We start from the raw sequence: 20,760 nt of genomic DNA, 5'->3' as shown, positions 1-20,760 counted from the left end.
CAGAAAAAAATTGTAGACTTCCACAAGTCTGTTCAATCCTTGGGAGCAATTTCCAAATGCCTGAAGGTACCACGTTCATCTGTACTAACAATAGTACGCAAGTATAAACACCATGGAACCACGCAGCGGTCATACCGCTCAGGAAGGAGACGTGTTCTGTCTCCTAGAGATGAACGTACTTTGGTGCGAAAAGTGTAAAAGACCTTGTGAAGATGCTGGAGGAAACTGGTACAAAAGTATATTTTTCCACAGTAAAATGAGTCCTATATTGACATAACCTGAAAGACCACTCAGCAAGGAAGAAGCCACTGCTCCAAAACAGCCATAAAAAAGCCAGGCTACGGTTTGCAACTGCACATGGGGACAAAGATCATACTTTTTGGAGAAATGCCCTCTAGTCTGATGAAACAGAAATAGAACTGTTTGGCCATAATGACCATCGTTATATTTGGAGGAAAAAGGGGGAGACTATCAGGCCGAAGAACACATCCCAACTGTGAAACATGGGGGTAGCAGCATCATGTTGTGGGGGTGCTTTGCTGCAGGAGGGACTGGTGCACTTCACAAAATAGATGGCATCATGAGGGAGGAAAATTATGTCGATATATTGAAGCAACATCTCAAGACATCAGTCAGGTAGTTAAAGCTTGGTCGCAAATGGGTCTTCCAAATGCAGAACTGATAAGGTGTGTGCGAGCAAGGAGGCCTACAAACCTGACTCAGTTACACCAGCTCTGCCAGGAGGAATGGGCCAAATTCACCCAACTTATTGTGGGAAGCTTGTGGAAGGCTACCCAAAACGTTTGACCCAAGTTTTTTTTAAATGTAATGAAATGCTACCAAATATTAATTGAGTGTATGTCAACTTCTGACTCACTGAGAATGTGATGAAATAAATAAATGCTGAAATAAATAATTCTATCTAATATTATTCTGACATTTCACATTCTTAACATACAGTGGTGATCCTAACTGACCTAAAACAACACATTTTTACTCGGTTTACATGTCAGGAATTGTGAAACTGAGTTTAAATGTATTTGGCTAAGGCGTATGTAAACTTCCGACTTCAACTGTGTGTGTGTGTGTGTGTGTGTGCGTGCGTGCGTGTGCGCGCGTGCGTGTGTGTGTATATATATATATATTTTGGGGATTGGGAGGAGGGTCTGTTAATTTACGGGCTGTGGTCGGAATTAGCATGGCTCTTTTATTTTCTTAGTAGTATGGGATCGGGAAGGACTCGGACGATTTAGTTTTTTGTTGTATTTTGTTTAAATCTAACCGTAATCGACCACACACTCCATCACAGTAGGTGGCGGCATGCACCGTTCACGTTAGTTGGCGGACCGCTAATATATGAAAGAAGAAGACAAGGTTTTTCGGTTCAATCAGGCCGGAAATCGTAACACAGTGAGCGCTGTGTTCGTCAAACAAACTGAAATAGTTACATGGTAGTTAGAATGTCATTATCACTAGCTGCAGACATACAGTAAGTAATATAAAACGGCAATGTGTATAAAATCTATTCGGTAGTAAGTGGCTGTAATTGATAGGAAAAGTCAAATTTAACAGTAAAATATGTATCGTGGACGGCCTCCACCTCGAGGGTATCCGCCGCCGTACGAGGGCCGTGGTCCACCGCCCCGTGGTCTTACGCCTGGCCGGCCGTATCCTCGGCCTCCATTTAGAGAAGAACGGGGCAGGCCCAGACCGCCGTTTGAGGGTTACCATGATGGGCCACCTCCAGACCAGTACAGACGTTCTCCACCGCGAAGGAGGTATACTTCAGCTGGTTCAGGAAGTCGCAGAGGACCAGGTGGTGAATACTGGGGCAGCGGCCCTCCGCAAAGAGAAGTAAGTACAATCATTATTTGCATGTTACTGCTACCTGACCAGCCTACCACTAGTTAATTACATTGGTAAACGTAGCTATACATTTTTTTTTTGCTTTACTAGGCTAGTTAGCATAACCATTTGATCACTGTTTACTGTTGAATCAGTAACGTTTACTGTTTACTGCTGAATCAGTAACGTTATCTGGTGTGTATACATTACGTTTTGCAACGGAAACCGTTTATCGTTTAAGAACCAATCGGAAGGTAACTGTGTGGGGTCGACCTTAATTTGTCCAATAGAAACTCATTTTCGTCACAAAACATTTTCCGCTTGGATTAAACGGTTTCTGTCTGAAATAAATCAAGCAACAGACGAAACGTTTTGCAACTGAATCGACATAAGGAATATACTTCTGTGCAGGGGAGGAGACAATGAGTATGACAAGTCTCCTCTAGCCCAGTTAGCAACCATTCATTTTTCCATTAGGACAGTTCTGCAAGTCAAAGTGTCATATCGGTGCATCACCGTTAAAGCGACGTTAGAGGCGGCTTATGGTAGAGAAATTAACATGAAATGATCTGTTAACAGCTCTGGTGGACATTCCTGTAGCCAGCATTCCAATTGCATGGCCCCTCAACTTGAAACATCTGTGGCATTGTGTTGTCACAACTGCACCTTTTATTGTCCTTTTAATGCTCCCAGCACAATGTGTAATGATTGTGCCGTTTAATCAGCTTCTTGCTATGCCGTACCTGTCAGGTGTATGGAATATCATAGCAAAGGAGAAATGCTTGCTAACAGGGATAAACAAATTTGTGCACAACATTTGAGAAATTAGCTTTTTGTGCATATGGAACATTTCTGGGATCTTTTATTTCAGCTCATGAAACATGGGACCAACACTTTACATGTTGCGTTTATATTTTTGTTTCGTATAAAGCCAAAGTGGTGTGGCAAATGCACACGTTTTCCGGCGGCCCTGGTTGTAGGTAATGAAATGAACCTTTCGGGATACTGTACCAACCTGTGCGTGGCAGTAATGAGTGATTTTATTGGTGCTGAAGAGGTGGATTTGGCACGTGATAAAAAACAATATATAGATTATTTACAGACAATTTTTTTGGTTGCTTATAAATGTTTAACTTTTTTTTGGAAAGTATGTATCGGTTGCTCACAAATTCCATATTTTGTGAGTACCGAATGTATTTTGACAATGTTTGCAGAGCTGTCTAATGGGAAAATGAATGGTATCTACCTGGGCTAGAGAGAAGACTTCACATTCATTGTCTCCTCTTCTACCCTGATACTGGTTAAATTGTTAACTGGAACTGGAAGTTAGTCCCGTCTCTTGCACGGGCTCATATTGCCTTTTTTACTGGAGCAATGCATCAATTGCACAAAATGCTGTCTTATCATTTCAAAATCCCAGTGTTATGAAACTGATTACATATCTATTTCTGTCATTAGAGATCTCCATCTCCCCGTGGTGGCATCCCCCCTGACCACAGTCTGGTCATCACTGTGGGCAATGAGTTGACTGGACCACCTGGGGTAGGGCTACCCTCAAGAGACTACCCTCCTTATCTGCCAAAGAGGTCCAGTTATGACGGCCCTGATGACCGTGGCCCCAGGAGGCAGAGTCCCAGCAGGGGGAGAAGCCGTCCTCGTAGCCGCAGCCCGGGATTCGGGGGACGGAGCAAGAGCCGTCCTCGTAGCCGCAGCCCGGGATTCGGGGGACGGAGCAAGAGCCGTCCTCGTAGCCGCAGCCCGGGAATCGGGGGGCGGAGCAAGAGCCGTCCTCGTAGCCGCAGCCCGGGAATCGGGGGGCGGAGCAAGAGCCGTCCTCGTAGCCGCAGCCCGGGAATCGGGGGGCGGAGCAAGAGCCGTCCTCGTAGCCGCAGCCCGGGAATCGGGGGGCGGAGTAAGAGCCGTCCTCGTAGCCGCAGCCCGGGAATCGGGGGACGGAGTAAAAGCTGTGTCCGAAGTCACAGCCCTGCAATGGGGGTACGGCGCAAAAGCCGCGCTCGAAGCCCCAGTCCTGAAATGGGGGGACGGAGCAAAAGCCGCGTCAGAAGTCGCAGTCCTGAAATGAAGGGACGGAGCAAAAGCCGGGCCCGAAGCCGCAGTCCTGAAATGAAGGGACGGAGCAAAAGCCGGGCCCGAAGCCGCAGTCCTGAAATGGGGGGGCGGAGCAAAAGCCGGGCCCGAAGCAAAAGCCCTGAAATGGGGGGGCGGAGCAAGAGTCGTGGAAGGAGCAAGAGCCGTCCGCCAAGCAGGTCCCGAAGCAGGAGTGGGAGTCATGGCCAGAGCTATGGACGGGCCCGCAGTATGAGCAGAGCAAAGACTGCTGGTCCACGCAGGAGCCGCAGTGTCAGTACTAGCAGCAGTAGCAGGAGCAGCAGGGGAGGCGATAACAACTTAAAGAAGACAAGTGGGTTCAAGGAGCTGGAGTTGGCCCGTCGCCGCAAAGAGATGGAAGACATGCTGAATATTCCCACAAAGTCAATCCTGAAGAGGCGCATGGACTCTGAGACTGACTCCCCGTCATATGTGCAGGTAGTGGACATGTAATTTTCTTACTATGTTAAATGAATTATGTTGCCTATAGCTGTGTATTGTGTTACCCATCTCTATACTCACTCTAACCCTGTCATCCCACAAGGCTTTTTTTTCTTCTTCATACAAATTACTATTCATGATAAATTTGGTTATCATAGATTATTTTGTTTTGCAGAACAGTGATTCTCCAAGAGTTGACCCTGCTGGTGAGGCTGAGGCAGAGCGTCTTCTCTCAGCTATGAAAGGCATGGACCCTATCATGTTGGCCACCATGCTGGGGGAGCTGAGGGATGACCCACACATGGCCCAGAGTAGGCTGGACCACAGTGGGATTGCAGGGATCCTTGACCTGTTGGGAGGTGCACCTGCACCGCAGGAGGAAAAAAGGAAGAGGGTGCCAGACATTGACGATGAGGAGAAGTTCCTTTATGGCGATGAAGATGATGTAGAGCGGGGCAGGGCTCCAGCAGAAGCTCCCCGTCAGCACAGTCTGTCAGAGCTCTATGGTGATATTATGAGTGACCCGGCACGCTATGGCACCTCACCGCACCTAGAGGGCCATCCTGGTATTGTAGATCCGAGAAGCTCTCGTCAGCAACAAATAGACATGAGGTATCGGCATCAAAGCAGGTCCTCTGCCATCCCTGACCATAATATCAAGGTTGAAGAGCCTAATGACTACCCACCAGGAACAGGGCCACTGGAAGGGAAGGAGAAGCAAGACGTGGAGGAGTACGAGAAGATCCAGGACCTCCTCAAAACCATCGGGCTGGACCTGGGGGTGACAGAGATCAGCAAGATGGCTGCCAGGACTCAGGAGCGTCTGCATGGAAAGAAGCCCCCTCTGAAAACTCCCTCCCGTCGACCTGGCAAGAGGCGGGATCACCGTGACTCTTCAGGAAGCTCAGACAGGAGCAGGGGCAGGCGTAGGAGCTGCAGTGGGAGCAGCTCTAGCAGTCGTAGCGACAGCCGGAGCCGTAGTAGCAGCCGTGGTAACAGCAGGAACCGGAAGAAGTCACCCCCATCTGACAGGCACAGCAACCATGGGAAGACTCGAGGCGGCAGAGAGGTGAGGACTGAGGACAGTAGCTGGGGGCAGAAGGCTTCACAAGCCCCTGAAACTACTCCAGCGCCACCCACCCACCCATCTCTCTCCATGCCTGCCTATGCCCAAGCCCAGGCGCATGGTCTGGTACCACCCAACTATCCACCTCCTGGCTATGGGCAATATGGGAACTGGCCTTACATGCCCCAACAGTGGCCCATGTACCCACCTCCATCTATGGGCATGCCACCTCAATCTCCCATTGAAGATTTTCCGAATGCTCCGACTTTTGACAGACCATACCTTAAAGTTATCCAGCCAGAGTTGCACCAGGGGGGTGATAGAAAGGGTGAGAATAAACTGATGGTATTGAATAAGTGGATGTTTAATGACTTGTTCATTCCCCATCAATATATACTGTACCAGACAAAAGTTTGGACATACCTACTCATTCCAGGGTTTTTCTTAATTTTTACTATATTTCTACATTGTAGAATACTAGTGAAGACATCAAAACTATGGATTAACACATATGGAATCATGTAGTAACCAAGAAAGTATTAAAAATGTGTTTAGATAGCCACCCTTTGCCTTGATGACAGCTTTGCGCTCTTGGCATTCTCTCAACCAGCTTCACCTGGAATGCTTTTCCAACGCTCTTGAAGGAGTAGCCACCCTTTGACTTTAACCTTTATTTAACTAGGCAAGTCAGTTCAGAACAATTCTTCAAATTCTTCTTATTTACAATGATGGCATACAATGGCCAAACCCGGACGATGCTGGGCCAATTGTGCTCCACCCTATGGGACTCCCAATCATGGCCGATTGTGATACAGCTTGGATTCGAACCAGGGTGTCTGTAGTGAAGCCTCTAAGCACTGAGATGCAGTGCCTTAGTCCGCTGCGCCACTTGATGATTGCCAAGAGTGTGTAATGCTTTCTCTCAACCACTTTCATGAAGAATGCTTTTCCAACAGTCTTGAAGGAGTTCCAACATATGCTGACCTCATCCCACACCATCTCAATTGGGTTGAGGTTGGGTGATTGTGGAGGCCAGGTTATATGATGCAGCACTCCGTCACTCTCCTTCTTGGTCAAATAGCCCTTACACAGCCTGTAGGTGTGTTGGGTCATTGTCCAGTTGAAAAACAAAATTATACTCCCACTAAACCAGATGGGATGGTGTATTGCTGCAGAATGCTGTGGTAGCCATGCTGGTTTAGTGTGCCTTGAATTCTAAATAAGCCACTGACAGTGTCACCAGCAAACATCCCCACACCACCTCCATGCTTCACGGTGGGAACCACACTTGCGGAGCGTGATCATCCGTTGACCTACTCTGTATCTCACAAAGACATGGCGGTTGGAACCAAACATCTCAAATTTGGACTCATCAGACCAAAGGATAGATTTCCACCGGTCTAATGTCCGTTGTTCGTGTTTCTTGGCCCAAGAAAGTCTCTTCTTATTATTGTTGTCCTTTTAGTAGTGGTTTCTTTGCAGCAATAAGACCATAAAGGCCTGAATCACGCAGTCTCCTCTGAACAGTTGATGTTGAGATGTCTGTTACTTGAACTCTGAAGCATTTATTTGGGCTGCAATTTGAGGCTGGTTACTCTAATGAACTTATCCTCTGCAGCAGTCATAACTCTGGGTCTTCATTTCCTCTGGCGGTCCTCATGAGAGCCAGTTCATAGCTCTTGATGATTTTTGCGACTGCATTTGAAGAAACTTTCAACGTTCTTGTAATTTTCCGGTTTGACTGACTTATATGTCTTAAAGTAATGATGGACCGTTGTTCCTCTTTGCTTATTTGAGCTGTTCTTGCCATAATATGGACTTGGGTTTTTTACCAAATAGGGCTATCTTCTGTATAACACCCCTACCCTGTCACAATACAACTGATTGGCTCAAAGGCATTAAGAAGGAACAAAATTTCACAGATGAACTTTTAACAAGGCACACCTGTTAATTGATTGGGGAGGCAGGGTAGCCTAGTGGTTAGAGCGTTGGACTAGTAACCGGAAGGTTGCGAGTTCAAACCCCCGAGCTGACAAGGTACAAATCTGTCGTTCTGCCCCTGAACAGGCAGTTAACCCACTGTTCCTAGGCCGTCATTGAAAATAAAAATTTGTTCTTAACTGACTTGCCTGGTTAAATAAAGGTAAAATAAAAATAAAAAATTGATCTGGATTCCAGGTGACGACCTCATGAAGCTGATCGAGAGATTTCCAAGAGTGTGCAAAGCTGTCATCAAGGCCATGGGTGGCTACTTTGAAGAATCTTAAATATAAAATATATTTGGATTTGTTGAACACTTTCTTGGTTACTACGTGATTCCATATGTGTTATTTCATAGTTTTGATGTCTTCACTATCATTCTACATTGTAGAAAATAGTAAAATGAAGAGAATCCCTGGAATGAGTAGGTATGTCCAAACCTTTGACTGGTAGAGTATATATATTTTTTGATCAATGAAACTGCAGCACATAACTCTTGTCTAATTTTGTAAATTTTTCCTGTATAGCATCATCCAATATGGCCCCTCAAGATAATGGCAAGGACAGGAGGGTTTTAGAGGAGCGAAATAATGAAAGGCAAAAACAAAAGGTGGAGTATTCAGCTATCCACTTAAATTCAAATGCCATTTGACACTGTTTGGGCTGGTTTTGTTTTCTTTCCATACACTCGTTCTCTAATGATTCTCCATTCTGTAGGTTCTTGAAGAACGGGAAAAACTGAGACGAGACAGAGAGATCCGCATGAAAAAGAAAGATTATCTCATGAAGGAACTAGAGAGATTGAGGAAACAGCAAGGTACTTCAATCATCTCATTCCTTTTCTATATTTCTTTGTATTTTAAGTCATAAATGTTCATTAGGTTTTGTACAGTTGGATAAAAAAATTATTGTCTTGGTAGGGGAGCTTCTGCGCAAAAAGCGGCGTGAAAAGGATGGCCATAAGGACCCGTTACTGTCTGAGATCAGTCGGCTGCAGGAAGAGGTCATGACTCAGATTGCTGAGCTCCGCAAAGAGCACGAGGTAGCAGAGAAGAAACGATCCGAGCTTGACAAGGTGGCTCTCATTCTCGGTCTACAACCAAATGACAAGCCCCGGCGAGAGGGTAGGGGTTCTGCGGACCTTGAGCAGCCAACACACCCACCACCTCCAGAGAAAGAGAAGAAAAAGGAGCGTGCTCACATCCGAGAGAGATCACCTGTGGCCCATGCCTCTGCTAAGGTAGAATTCCGTAAGCTGCTCCAGGCACAAGCCAGAGAGCTGAAGTACTGGTAGAACCTTAAAACCATCATTGCTGCAGAAACATATTTTTTTTTGCTGAAATTGACATGTAGCCTTCGCTTTATTTTAGAATATCAGTCTAAATGACTTCTTGAATAACTATTCAAAAGGGCTGGTTTGGATGCAAATGTCTACTTGCCCTTGTCTGATCCATTAAATACCAGTAAGCAGTATTTACTTTGAATACCTGGCATTTAGCCTTCTGCTTATACATCAGATATGGGGTTAATCAATGTTGGTGCAACTACTCAGTCTAACCTGGACATTCCGTGTGCTCTGTCATATGTTGGTGTTGCCCAAGAGGCAGAGTTGGATCATGATCTTGATTGAAAAGTTCCCTCTTTGTATGCCAATGTCTGACCCAACTGATCTCATAACTGGTCTGCAAATACATGCATGTTTACAAATGAATGTGTTTTATACCTGCAACATAGGTGGAACCTGTTCACTTTCATATGGCCAACAGTTGTGATTAAGCTTAAGCTCTTCCTACATTTTACAATATTTTTTGGAGCTCACTGTATTGGTTTATGAAAGACCACAACCATAACAAACTTTTTCTCTGAAATTGTTTCTGGAGATGCCAAACTCGGTAAGATGTTTGCGTTAGAAGCTTGGATATAGGGTATTTACATTCATAAATTGAAAGGCGGCCATCTTTTTCCCCAGTTTGTAATTTAACTGTCATTTAATCGAAAGCGTTTTTCGCTATCAACGTGTAGCTAGAAGATCAGAGATTAGTTGGGATGAATACTTTGCATACAGAGAGGGATCCTAATTATGTGGCCTGTTTTAATCATTTTCAGTGGCTCTAATTCTTTCAAATGTGTGTTTTAAAAAGAGAATGTTAATAGTGTGGTCACTCATCTCTAATTTCTCATTCAAAAAACGTAATCATAAAGTATTCAATTTAAAACATTTGAGTTATTAAATAGGGAAACTGTGTATTGTTTGAAGACAAGAATACACCAAAATGTAACATTTTATCTTTACAGTAGAGCGGCTTGGCATCTTAAAAGTCAAATGGATTTTAATGGCGGGGGTGCATACACTTGTAGGAATTCAAATATGACGTCATGGTTTTACCACTAATTCCCTGGAGTTTTTAAACTACGGCGCGCAACATGGTTCAGTGCCCAATAAATCAGCACAATATACTTTCCCCGATTTTTCAAATTGCCTGCGTCATGGCGTTTAACTTGGATCATGTATACTGGGCTTATGACGATACAAAGAAGAGTAACGGAGAGCAACGTACAATACGGCAAACTTGGTAAACAAGGCATTTGTTGTAAGTGCGCGGGTGCCGCTATCTTTATGACCTCTGCTATTGGAAACTCGACTCTGAATTTTAGCTGTTTGGTTGAGAGGAGTGAATCTCTTTAAATATCATACTTGATGTTTTTCCACTCTACACTCATGGTCTGTGAACAGCACTCATTGAGTCCATTTCTCTCGACTGCTTTGCTCTGCTCACAAATCAGTACTTAATTTGATTTTTGACCATTAATTGGTGGAGATTAGCGTACAAGGATACGACGATATGAGTCCTATATTAGCCTTAAACAGGATTCTCTGATAACTCACGAGTAACTCCCTCAAGGCTGGAACACAGATCGCCTATGTTGCCAAGGTAAGAGATTTTGAAAACTTCAGTGTTTGGGGATCATCGTAAAATTCTCTTTATCGAACATCTGTTTTAATTTTTAACACTCAAATGTATTTTTTTGTCTGCTTCCTCCAGGCCTATTTCGCTCTTTTGCTGACTTGTGTAACTTCTGTTCTTCATTAGGCAGCATCGTCGTCCTCAAGAGCCTCTCCTGAAAAAACGAAGAAGAAAGCCCCCGCCAGTACCCAGCCTCCTGAGACTCCAGCAGACCTGTTTGAACACTATGACGCTGGGAACCACTGGTGCAAAAGTTGCAATGTCACCTGTGGTTCCATGTTCGATTTTTTCACGCACTTGCACAGCAAATCGCACCGAAAGGTTTGTGTACTACTTGTAGAATGTCCCAATAAGACTCCAGCTTCAGCAGTTCCGTGCTCAGGAGTTCTGCTGTGGAACCAGTCACATATCATACAGACTACAGAGAACAGCCAAACTATCCTTGCTAAGCCATGCAGTAAACAAACACTGAGCTAGCTACAGTGTTGCTGAATGTAGTCTTATTAATATATTTTGCAAGTGGTTAGGAAGCTGTGCTGTACTTGCGCTCCAGCCATGCTGGTAACTGCAAGATAAACAATTAGATTGCATGGCCAGAACTACTGCTTTATAATACATTATTAGCTAGCATTGTGTGACTGGTTGGGTGATGGTATGATAGATAGCTAGTCGAGTTTACATTTTAACTTTATATTTAAATTGCTTTCTGATAAACACTCAGATGGACTCATCTCTTTACAGGCCTTGTTAACTATGAAGTCAGCTAGCTAGCTAGCTAGTTAGCTACCTTCAAAAGGAATGCAGCAGACTCCTGATTATGATGCTGAAAGCCTATTGGCTGTTCTTGGCAAGGATCTCTTGAGCACAGAGCTGAGGGGCTGATCGGCTGGAGTTGTACCCTTCTTGGATATTTGATCATACTCAGTGAATTGAAGAGATTTTTGTTTACTATCATGAGTGCGGTCTCCTGTTCCTGTTTTTTGTCCCCTATCACTGGCCTGATTTCCTTTTACCTTTTCATTTGAACTGTTCAGTCCCTTGTATTTTTACAGCAGATTGGTTATGCTTTTTTGTTTGCCACTTTGCAGACTCAGGATCCTTACAATCGACCGTGGGCGTCAAGTTCCTCCAACAATGAGAAGAATAAGATTCACTCTTCAGGAGAGAAAATGACTAAACCTGCTAAAGGTACAAACTTAAATATTTTATTTTTCCCTTTTTTAAAATATTTATTATGTACTGTTAAATGTTGTTAGCAATCTTTTACTGCCACAGTTTGCAGACACTGAATTCAAAATATGCATAAGAAATAAGCATTGATTTCTAAATGCAATGTAAAGGGGATCCTATTTTGGGCAACCTTTATAGTCAAGTACCAATGTCGACAGTGGGTATCATAAGTATTCACCTCCTTGGATTGCTTTACATTTTGTACTACACAGTGGAATTGAAATGGATTTGTCAACATTTTGTGAACGATCTTCAAAAAATAACATTTGTCAATGTCCAAATAATTATATATTTTAAATGTATGAAAAGTTAAACTCTAATATACCTTGATTGGATAAGTATTCGCCTTGAGTCAATACATGTTAGAAACACCTTTAGCGGGGATTACAGCTGTCAGTCTTCTTGGGTACGTCTTTATTAAAAGCTTTGCATACCCGGATTGTGCATTATTCTCCCATTTATTATTTTCAAAATTCTTCAAGCTCTGTTAGTGTTGGGGATCATGGCTGTACCGCAATTTAAGTCTTGCCATACATTTTAAAGCATATTTAAGGCAACTAACTTGGCCTCTCAGGAACATTCACTGTTCTCTTAGTAAGTGGCTCCAGTGTAGATTTGGCCTTTTGTTGTAGGTTATTGTCCCGTTGAAAGGTGATTCCTCCCCCAGTGTCTGGTGTAAAGCAGCCTGAAGCAGATTTTCCTCTAGGATTTTGCCTGTGCTTAGCACCATCCCATTTATTTTTATCTGGAAAAACTCCCTGTCTTTGCTGATGTCAAGCATACCCATACCATGATGCAGCCATCACCATTCTTGAAAATAACCAGGCCGTTACTCAGTGACATGTTGGATTTAGCCAAAACATAACGTTTTGCATTTAGGCCAAAAAGTGTATTCCTTTGCTGTGTTTTCTTGCACTACAACTATATAGTGCCTTGTTGCATACATTATGCATGTTTTGGAATACTTTTATTCTGTATATTTATATTGTTCTTTTCACTCTGTCATTTAGGTCATTATTGTGGAGTCACTACAATGTTGTTGATCCGTCCTCTGTTTTCTCCCATCACAGCCATTGAACTCTCTGTAGCTGTTTTAAAATCACCCGTGGTTTCTTGGTGACATCCCTGAGCAGTTTCCTTCCTGTCCTGCAGCCCAATTCAGGATGATGACTATCTTTGTTGTGTCTGGGTGGTTTAGTACATCATCCACAGTATAATTATTAAAGAGATATTCAAAGTCTGATTTGTTATTATTACCCATCTACCAATCACTGCCCTTTATGAGGCTTTCGAAAAGCTCCCTGGTCTTTGTGGTAAAATCTGTGCTTGAAATTAAATTCTTGACTGAGGGAACTTAGATTTTTTTTTAATATATATAATTTGTAAATATTTGTTGAATTTTCTTTCCACTTTGACGTTAAGGAGTATTTTGTCTAGATCAATTACCCAAAAAAATCACAATTAAATCTGTTTCATTCCCACTTTGTAATGTCATTTATTTTTTTTAAATTCCATGGGGTTGAGTACTTATGATATCCACTATGTATACAAATGTTGATGTTATGTGAATATGTATGCTTACGGAATAGACCTAAATGTAGTTATCTACTTTTACAAAAAGTTTTCTTCCATGTAGAGCAATAGTAAAGGTACAAATCTGTGATTGTTCCCGGGCCATTAGGTGTTTTTAAAAACGTCTCTATTTTTCTCTCATAGGATCTGAGTTTTTGGTGCCAGTGAGGGGATATTATTGCCAGCTTTGCGAGGAGTTTTGCGGGGATGCAATTTGCGCTGAAGATCATGCCACGAGTCAACCTCACAATGAGAAATACAAGGTAGGCCATTTCTAGTTGGGAGTAGGGCATTATTTCACCGTGAGGTACATTTCATCTGAAATTCAGCACTCTGGTTTGGACTCCTGGAGCTTTTTGGAAAATTCTACAAAATGTTTTGTAGAATTCTTGAAAATAACTGTTTCAGGGTATGATTTGCAAGACTCACATTTAACATGATGTTAGCAAGCTAGCTTGTTTACAACGGGTAAAAAGTTCCACGCAACTTGTGGTGCTGCGTCACATTACCTGGTACTCTGGTCCTGAATCTTGGACCTGCTACGCAGGTCCAGGATTAATTTCAGCCAAGGTTCTTTTGCGTTTCAAACATACTTTATAGCGCAGATCAGGGTACCAAACGCTCCAGGATCCTGATCAAAAGTGACCTAAGGCTTTGTTTGGGAAATGCTTTTGTCATTTCCTCAAGTTACGTCTTGAACAGTAGAGGTCGACCGATTTATGATTTTTCAACGCAGATACCGATTATTGGAAGACCCAAAAAAGCCGATACCGATTAATCTGCGTATTTATAAAAAAAAAAAAAATAATAATCATTTTATTTATATATGTATTTGTAATAATGACAATTACAACAATAGTGAATTACCACTTTTTAAAAACATTTTAATATAATGCATAAAATCTATTTAGTCTCAAACAATGAAACATGTTAAATTTGGTTTAAATAATGCAAAAACACAGTATTGGAGAAGAAAGTAAAAGTGCAATATGTGCCATGTAAAAAAGCTAATGTTTAAGTTCCTTGCTCAGAACATGAGAACATATGAAAACTGGTGGTTAAATATTCCCAGTTCCTCAATATTCCCAGTTAAGAAGTTTTAGGTTTTAGTTATTATAGGAATTATATAACTATTTCATTCTATACCATTTGTATTTCATATACCTTTGATTTTTGGAAGTTCTTATAGACACTATAGTATTGCCAGCCTCATCTCAGAATTGATGGGCTTGAAGTCATAAACAGCACTGTGCTTCAAGCATTGCGAAGAGCTGCTGGCAAACACAGGAAAGTGCTGTTTGAAGGAATGCTTACGAGCCTGCTGCTGCCTACCACCGCTCAGTCAGACTGCTCTATCAAATATCAAATCATAGACATAATTATAATATAATAAACACACAGAAATATGAGCCTTATTAATATGGTAAAATCTGGAAACTATCATTTCGAAAACAAAACATTTATTCTTTCAGTGAAATACGGAACTGTTCCATAATTTATAGAATGGGCCATAAGTCTAAATATTGCTGTTACATTGCACAGCCTTCAATGTTATGTCATAATTATGTAAAATTCTGGCAAATTAATTACGGTCTTTGTTCGGAAGAAATGGTCTTCACACAGTTTGCAACGAGCCAAGCGACCCAAACTGCTGCATATACCCTGACTCTGCTTGCACCGAACGCAAGAGAAGTGACACAATTTCCCGTTAATATTCCCTGCTAAAATGAATTAATTTAGACTAAATATGCAGGTTTTAAAAAAATACACTTCTGTGTATTGATTTTAAGAAAGGCATTGATGTTTATGGTTAGGTACATTGGTGCAACGATGATGGATTTGTTTTTTATAAGATAAGTGTAATGCTAGCTAGCAACTTAGCTTGGCTCCTTGCTGCACTCGCGTAACAGGTGGTCTGCCTGCAACAATCTCCTCGTGGATTGCAATGTATTCCCGATTGATATGAAATATTGAATTCGACCCTAATTAATCGGCCAGGCCATGCCGAACACTACTACTGAGTTTATTTATTTGTGTGCAAAGTAGTCTTATTCTCTGCTTTATTATGATCAAATGGTATCGGAAATATGACTTTAGCCTTACAAACCGCATACCATATCATTACAGCAGTTGCTTGTATATACCGGTATGTTGGCTACTAATACATCGAACTTGCTAGTACATTAACTATCTAAAGAACTACCCACGTTTATTGACTTGATTATTTACGTCATTCTTAGCTAAGTGGTATAGTCGTTCAGCGTTTGCAATGGACATTGTTAATGAAGTCATAAGAAGTCTAGCTAGTAATTTGTTAGTTACTCTAACAAGCTAGTAAGATGTTGCATAGCAGCATCAACTTCCGGTAGACAGGTGAAGCGTTAGTAAGGGTACTGTTAGTTTACAGTATACTAAAATGAACATGTAGTATACAGTATGTTACTATAGGTGTTCAAACACAGCTATAAATGACTAAATTACACCTAAATTACAAAATGATATATATATATTTCCTCAAATCTGCAAACCAAGTTTAGTTTGTTCACCTAGCCACTGTCACAAACCGTTAACTTAAGCATTTTCTAACCCCCCACACCGCAAAAACAATATTAGCATGTTTAAATATCATGTCCAAGTCATCCCAAAGTCTCCAGATTGTGTTGTCAATGACTTGGTTTGAAGTTATAAGAGAATTTGGACATGACCTTTAAAACATGCTAAATAATATTGGGTACATTGGCTCACAATAGTTTTTGGTTAGAAAATGATAATGTTAGTGTTTGGTGTCAATGGCTAGGTAAACAAACTCAAATTGTATATTGCAGTCTCTTTGTCCATAAACTGCTTACAAGGTAAGGAAACAAACATATTTTTGTAATTTGGGTAGACTGTTCCCTTGAAGTCAAATTTTGGGACAGCTTGTTTACATTTCACTCTAATGACTTGAAATATTTCTTTGGTCCTTCTGCCAGAAACGAATGTATGAGTATCCGCTCTACGAACAGAGAAGGAACCTGGATCGTCAAGCTGGACTCACGTTGGAAGTTAGTGACAAAAAGCACTCTGAGCTTAAACGTAAACACGAAGAGGAAGAGTCCAAAAAGAGCAAAGAGAAGGAGGAAGGGAAACCTAAACGCAGCAAAAAGGAGGAGGAGAAGTCCAAACACAAAAGGGAGGATGATGTGGAGAGGGTCAAGTACAGCAAAAATGAGGAAGAAGAGAGGTATTTGTACCGCAAGAGAGAGGAGGAGGAGCGGTACAAACATGGTAAGGAGGGAGGAGAGAGGCCCAAGTACAGTAAGAAGGAGGACGACGAGAGATACAAGCATGGCAATGAGGAGGAGCGGTTCAAAAATCGCAGGGAAGAGGAGGAGTGGTTCAAAAATCGCAGGGAAGAGGAAGAGCGGCTCAAAAACCGTAGAGAGGATGAAGACAGGCCTAGGTTTAGCAGGGTAGAGGAGAGACCCAAGTTTAATTGGAGGGATAATGAGCAGGAGGAAGAGGAAGACCGGTCCAGATATGGGAAGTGGAAAGAGCCCAATCCCAAATGTAGCAAGAAAGAGGAGGAGAGGTATAGATCAGAGAGGGAGGAAGGGAAACCTAAGAATGAAAAGGAGGAAAGACAATCCAGAAAAGAGAAGGGTGGGTGTCAAAGGGAGGAGACGTCAGGATCTAGAAAGCAGTCTGAGCCTGAGAAACCCAGTGACCCTCCCAAAGTGTTCTGTGGTCCTAATCCAGCATTGAGAGCAAAGCTGCGCAAGAAAAGTGAGGAAACAGCCAAAGTGGAGCCAAAGGCTCCATCTGCCTTCGGTAAGTTCAGCTGGAAAAGAAAACTAGAAAATGAGCTTGCGAAGGAGGCTGAGAGAGTGGCTGTTGAGTTTCTGAAGGAAGATGAGGAGGTTGAAGAGGATGACGACCCAGATGCATTTTCAAAGTCTTTGGCCGCAGCCAAGAGCATTGCTATCAAACTGTCAGGGAAGACGGTCATCTCCCCAACTAGCGCATGGGTACCCTTCAACTCTGGGAAAATACGCCCAAACCTTCCTGCTCCTTCCACGGTCCTGAGAAAACCCTCTGGACTTGGGCCCTGGGTATATGCTAAACCGGCCCCTCTCAACACCTTTCTCTCTATCAGACCACCCGGTGACGGTGACAGTGACGTGACCCCTCTGCCTGTCATACAGAACCAGCCTAAAAATGACCCAGTACTGGCAGCAGACATAATTTCCAAAGCTTTCTGTGGTGAGGAAGTGGATTTGAAGAAGTCAGCAGAGGGCACTGGGAAGCCAGGTCCCACTTCACCAGACGAAAAGAAAGCTTCCACAGCAGAGTCTTTTAGTCAAGCCTCCACATCTACTCCTTCAGCAGTGATGCCTGAGTTCAAGACTCCCCTGCCTCCCCTGACCATGATGACCATGAAGTTTGATGTATCTGCACCAGGAGTCCCCGAGAGTGAGCAGAATATCCCTGTGATGGTCACACCCCCTCCTTTCATGCAGAGACCCCCAAGTGAGGTGATGAACAAATCAGAAAAACCTAAGTCTAATCTAGCTGCCGCAAAAGCCCAAGATTTATTTGACATATTCTATAGCAGCATTACCACAGCCAGTACCACATCCATCACCTGCACAGCCACTAAAGCAGTTGTAGACTCCAAAGGTGAAACAAATGACTCAAAGAACAGCGAAGCCTTGGCGACTACGGCCTCACAAATGGAGCAAACCCAACCCGAGCTAGCAGCTCTTGAGAACAGTAACACCATTGAAACTGAAACTCAGGAGTCAGAGACTGAGAGTGGGTTTGACCCACAGGCCACTAAAGCAGTCGTAGAGTCCAAAGCTGCCCTGAATGACTCAAATAACAGCAAAGCCTTGGAAGCTATGGCCCCACAAACAGAGCAAACCCAACCCGAGCTCCCAGATCTTGACAACCGTAACGCGGTTGAAACCGACACTCAGGAGTCAATGGAGACTGAGAGTGGATTTGACCCGAAGGCCACTAAGGCAGTTGTAGAGTCCAAAGCTGCCCTGAATGACTCAAATAACAGCGAAGCCTTGGAAGCTACGGCCCCACAAACAGAGCAAACCCAACCAGAGTTCACAGCTCTTGACAACAGTAACACTATTGAAACCAACACTCAGGAGTCAATGGAGACTGAGAGTGGGTTTGACCCGCAGCCCAAGGAAGAGACTCCTGAGGATGCCCCCGTACAACTGGATAACCCAGCAGATTCTCTGGGTATCTCAACAGAGACCCTGGATCTCCCAACAGAAGTGCTGGGCTTAGACCTCTTTGATTTTAATCTTGAGTAACAGACTCCACGAGACAGCAGGCCGTTGGAAATGTGTGTTTTTAGGTAGTTGATGGGATTAGACGGGAACAAGTAGTAACCCACACAAATACTGCTGATTCGGAAACTAAGCCCTGTTAACTTGATGGCCCTAGCAGGCAGCTCGAATTTGAATGGAGTGAAACTTCCACTAAAAGACTTGACTTTCATATTAAGTGATGAATCTTCAGAACTTTAGAAGATTGTTCTGCAAGCCTTTTGTCTTGAATTTTACTTCTTCATTCAGCAAAACCTTTCTTTACTTCTTAAAAGGTAATGTACTGTACCATGCTTATTGATTACTATGGTTTTTGGTATATCCACCTTCAGACTCTTAAGAAATGTGTTCTTTTCTCTTTAAATGATTGAAAGGTATTTTAATACAGGAACAAGAACTCACGTTTAAGAAGAAAACAGAATTTGGTAAGGTAGTGCAGCATGGACCAAAAGATACCCGAACATGGCTTTCTTTGACAATTACACCATGTAATATCTGTCACTTTTTACAGCACCCTCCAGAAAAGAAGATGTGGATATAGATACTCATGAACATAACCTTGAAATTGTTGATCTTTTTAAAAAAAAAACTAATTTGTTCACTGACTTTACTATGCTCGATGTTATTGTGTTAGTAAAAAAAAAATGGTTGTCCTTTATCTGTTGTTGCTAAAGTAGAGTTCAAATAAATTTCAGTGACCACAACATTTTCTCTGTTATTTCTCAGACCTTGTAATCAGACAATGGAAACATAAAACATCATTATGGTATGCCCAGGGTTGGGTAGGTTACTTTCTAAATGTAATACCTTAGTTACTAGTTTCCTGTCCCAAATCGTAATCAGTAATGAAACTTGATTACATTCTGTTACTTTTAGATTACTTTCCCCTTAAGAGGCAATAGAAGAAGACAAAAATGTATGCTACCAATTGAATGGCATCTATTGAAGCATCAATCAATGTTCAAGTTTACATAGTTGGCCATATATGGATGTCAAATTTTTCTTTATTGGTTGGTTATGTAGGCTTCTTCTAACCCATCGCTTTCTACTACATATAATAAATCATCTTAACATTAAAAGCCAAAATCTATCAGAATTTCTGGCATTCCAATAAATGTTATACCCCTTGATCTTAAAGAATAGGACTTGGAAATATGGATGTATAGATTAGCCAAATTGTTTTACCTGAGCATAACCTCAACTAAGGATTTATTAGCCAGCCCTACTCTGTTTGTGATTTTGTTGTCATGGAGGACTGATTGGGCTCATTGATTCGAGTTGAAAAATAAATGCTGCGCTCATGGAAAAGTGAATATCATATGCTACATTTGGTAAAGGCCTGTTTGTTGGTGGCACTTTAAACAGCTGCATATTATCAAGATATCAAAGGGCAAATCAACAGACAAAACAATAAAATGGTTTCCCTGCCTCTTTTGGTAAAAAGTTGAGTGATGGGCCTGGAGAAATGTAACCACTCTCAGAAAAATAGACAGCTATGGATGCAGGGACTGACCAACCATGATATAATTTTTTTAACCATGTTATGCTATACAGTATTTGTTTACATTCACAATGTTTACACACATTGGAGTAAAACAAGCTTATATTTTGGGTTCCCATGGAGTGTGACAGTTGAACTTAATTCATGAGTCATTTTTAAGTTCTATTCTTCAAGAATCAATGTGTGTGTATATATATATATATGTGTGTGTGTATATGTAGCAACTACAGATAAGACTTAAAGGGGCTGTCAAAAGTGTGCAAATTTGAGCGTGTGTCGATCAGACCTATGGATTTATTTGTTGACAGCATGCATTAGATTGGGCAATAAAAGCCCCAATTTTATTCCATAGGCTGGGATCCGCACTTCAAGAGCGCAATTTTCACTGGCTGTCACCTGGTTTCAAAAACAATGATTTGATAGACAGCTTAAACTTCTTGAATTCAACCATTATTAGGTTCAAATACACATCTAGATTTGTGAACAGCCATCCACAACAACCACAATCCGTAAAGCGAAAATAGCTAAATGAGAGTAGCAGTGTGATTAACAATCACATCAATGCGCTAAGTAGATATCAATAATAACTGATATCCGTATCGCCGTAGACTACACCACTTGCTGTCATCCTTTACCAAGCGTTTATTCAAGTTGGATCATCTTTGGATAACGACAGAAGTCGCACTATTGGAAGACATAGCTTGGACTGTAGCCAACAAAAGC

General features: G+C 42.2%; 1 protein-coding gene across 6 annotated transcripts; it reads left to right on the top strand.

Annotated features, from left to right (window-relative positions):
• Positions 1–1,243: 1,243 nt before the first annotated feature.
• LOC118369600 (zinc finger protein 318-like) lies at positions 1,244–19,240 on the top strand. Of its 6 annotated transcripts, none has more exons than XR_004822649.2 (12): positions 1,244–1,854; positions 3,304–4,392; positions 4,571–5,789; positions 7,969–8,051; positions 8,159–8,258; positions 8,362–8,681; positions 10,534–10,728; positions 11,496–11,595; positions 13,354–13,472; positions 16,182–18,811; positions 18,925–18,961; positions 19,048–19,240. XR_004822649.2 is itself a non-coding variant. In XM_035754096.2 (10 exons), exons 1-10 carry the CDS (start codon positions 1,579–1,581, stop codon positions 18,519–18,521), a joined length of 5,841 nt encoding a protein of 1,946 aa, XP_035609989.2. In that variant the 5' UTR covers positions 1,244–1,578; the 3' UTR covers positions 18,522–19,240. The 6 variants fall into 6 exon arrangements, 1 of the variants encoding a protein (XP_035609989.2); XR_004822648.2 differs by having other exon boundaries at positions 18,911–18,961; XR_004822646.2 differs by having other exon boundaries at positions 18,925–19,240.
• Positions 19,241–20,760: the final 1,520 nt, after the last annotated feature.

The sequence above is a fragment of the Oncorhynchus keta genome, chromosome 36, assembly GCF_023373465.1.
Source record: "Oncorhynchus keta strain PuntledgeMale-10-30-2019 chromosome 36, Oket_V2, whole genome shotgun sequence".
NCBI lineage: Eukaryota > Metazoa > Chordata > Actinopteri > Salmoniformes > Salmonidae > Oncorhynchus > Oncorhynchus keta.
The sequence above is the reverse complement of the archived record's forward strand: the minus strand, read 5'-3'. Positions and strand labels throughout refer to the sequence as shown.

Coding starts and splice junctions, on each gene's coding strand:
- LOC118369600 (XM_035754096.2), top strand. CDS start 1,579: ATGTATCGTGGACGGCCTCCACCTCGAGGGTATCCGCCGCCGTACGAG. Junction 8,682..10,533: donor TGGCCCATGCCTCTGCTAAG/GTAGAATTCCGT, acceptor GTTCTTCATTAG/GCAGCATCGTCGTCCTCAAG. Junction 13,473..16,181: donor CTCACAATGAGAAATACAAG/GTAGGCCATTTC, acceptor TCCTTCTGCCAG/AAACGAATGTATGAGTATCC.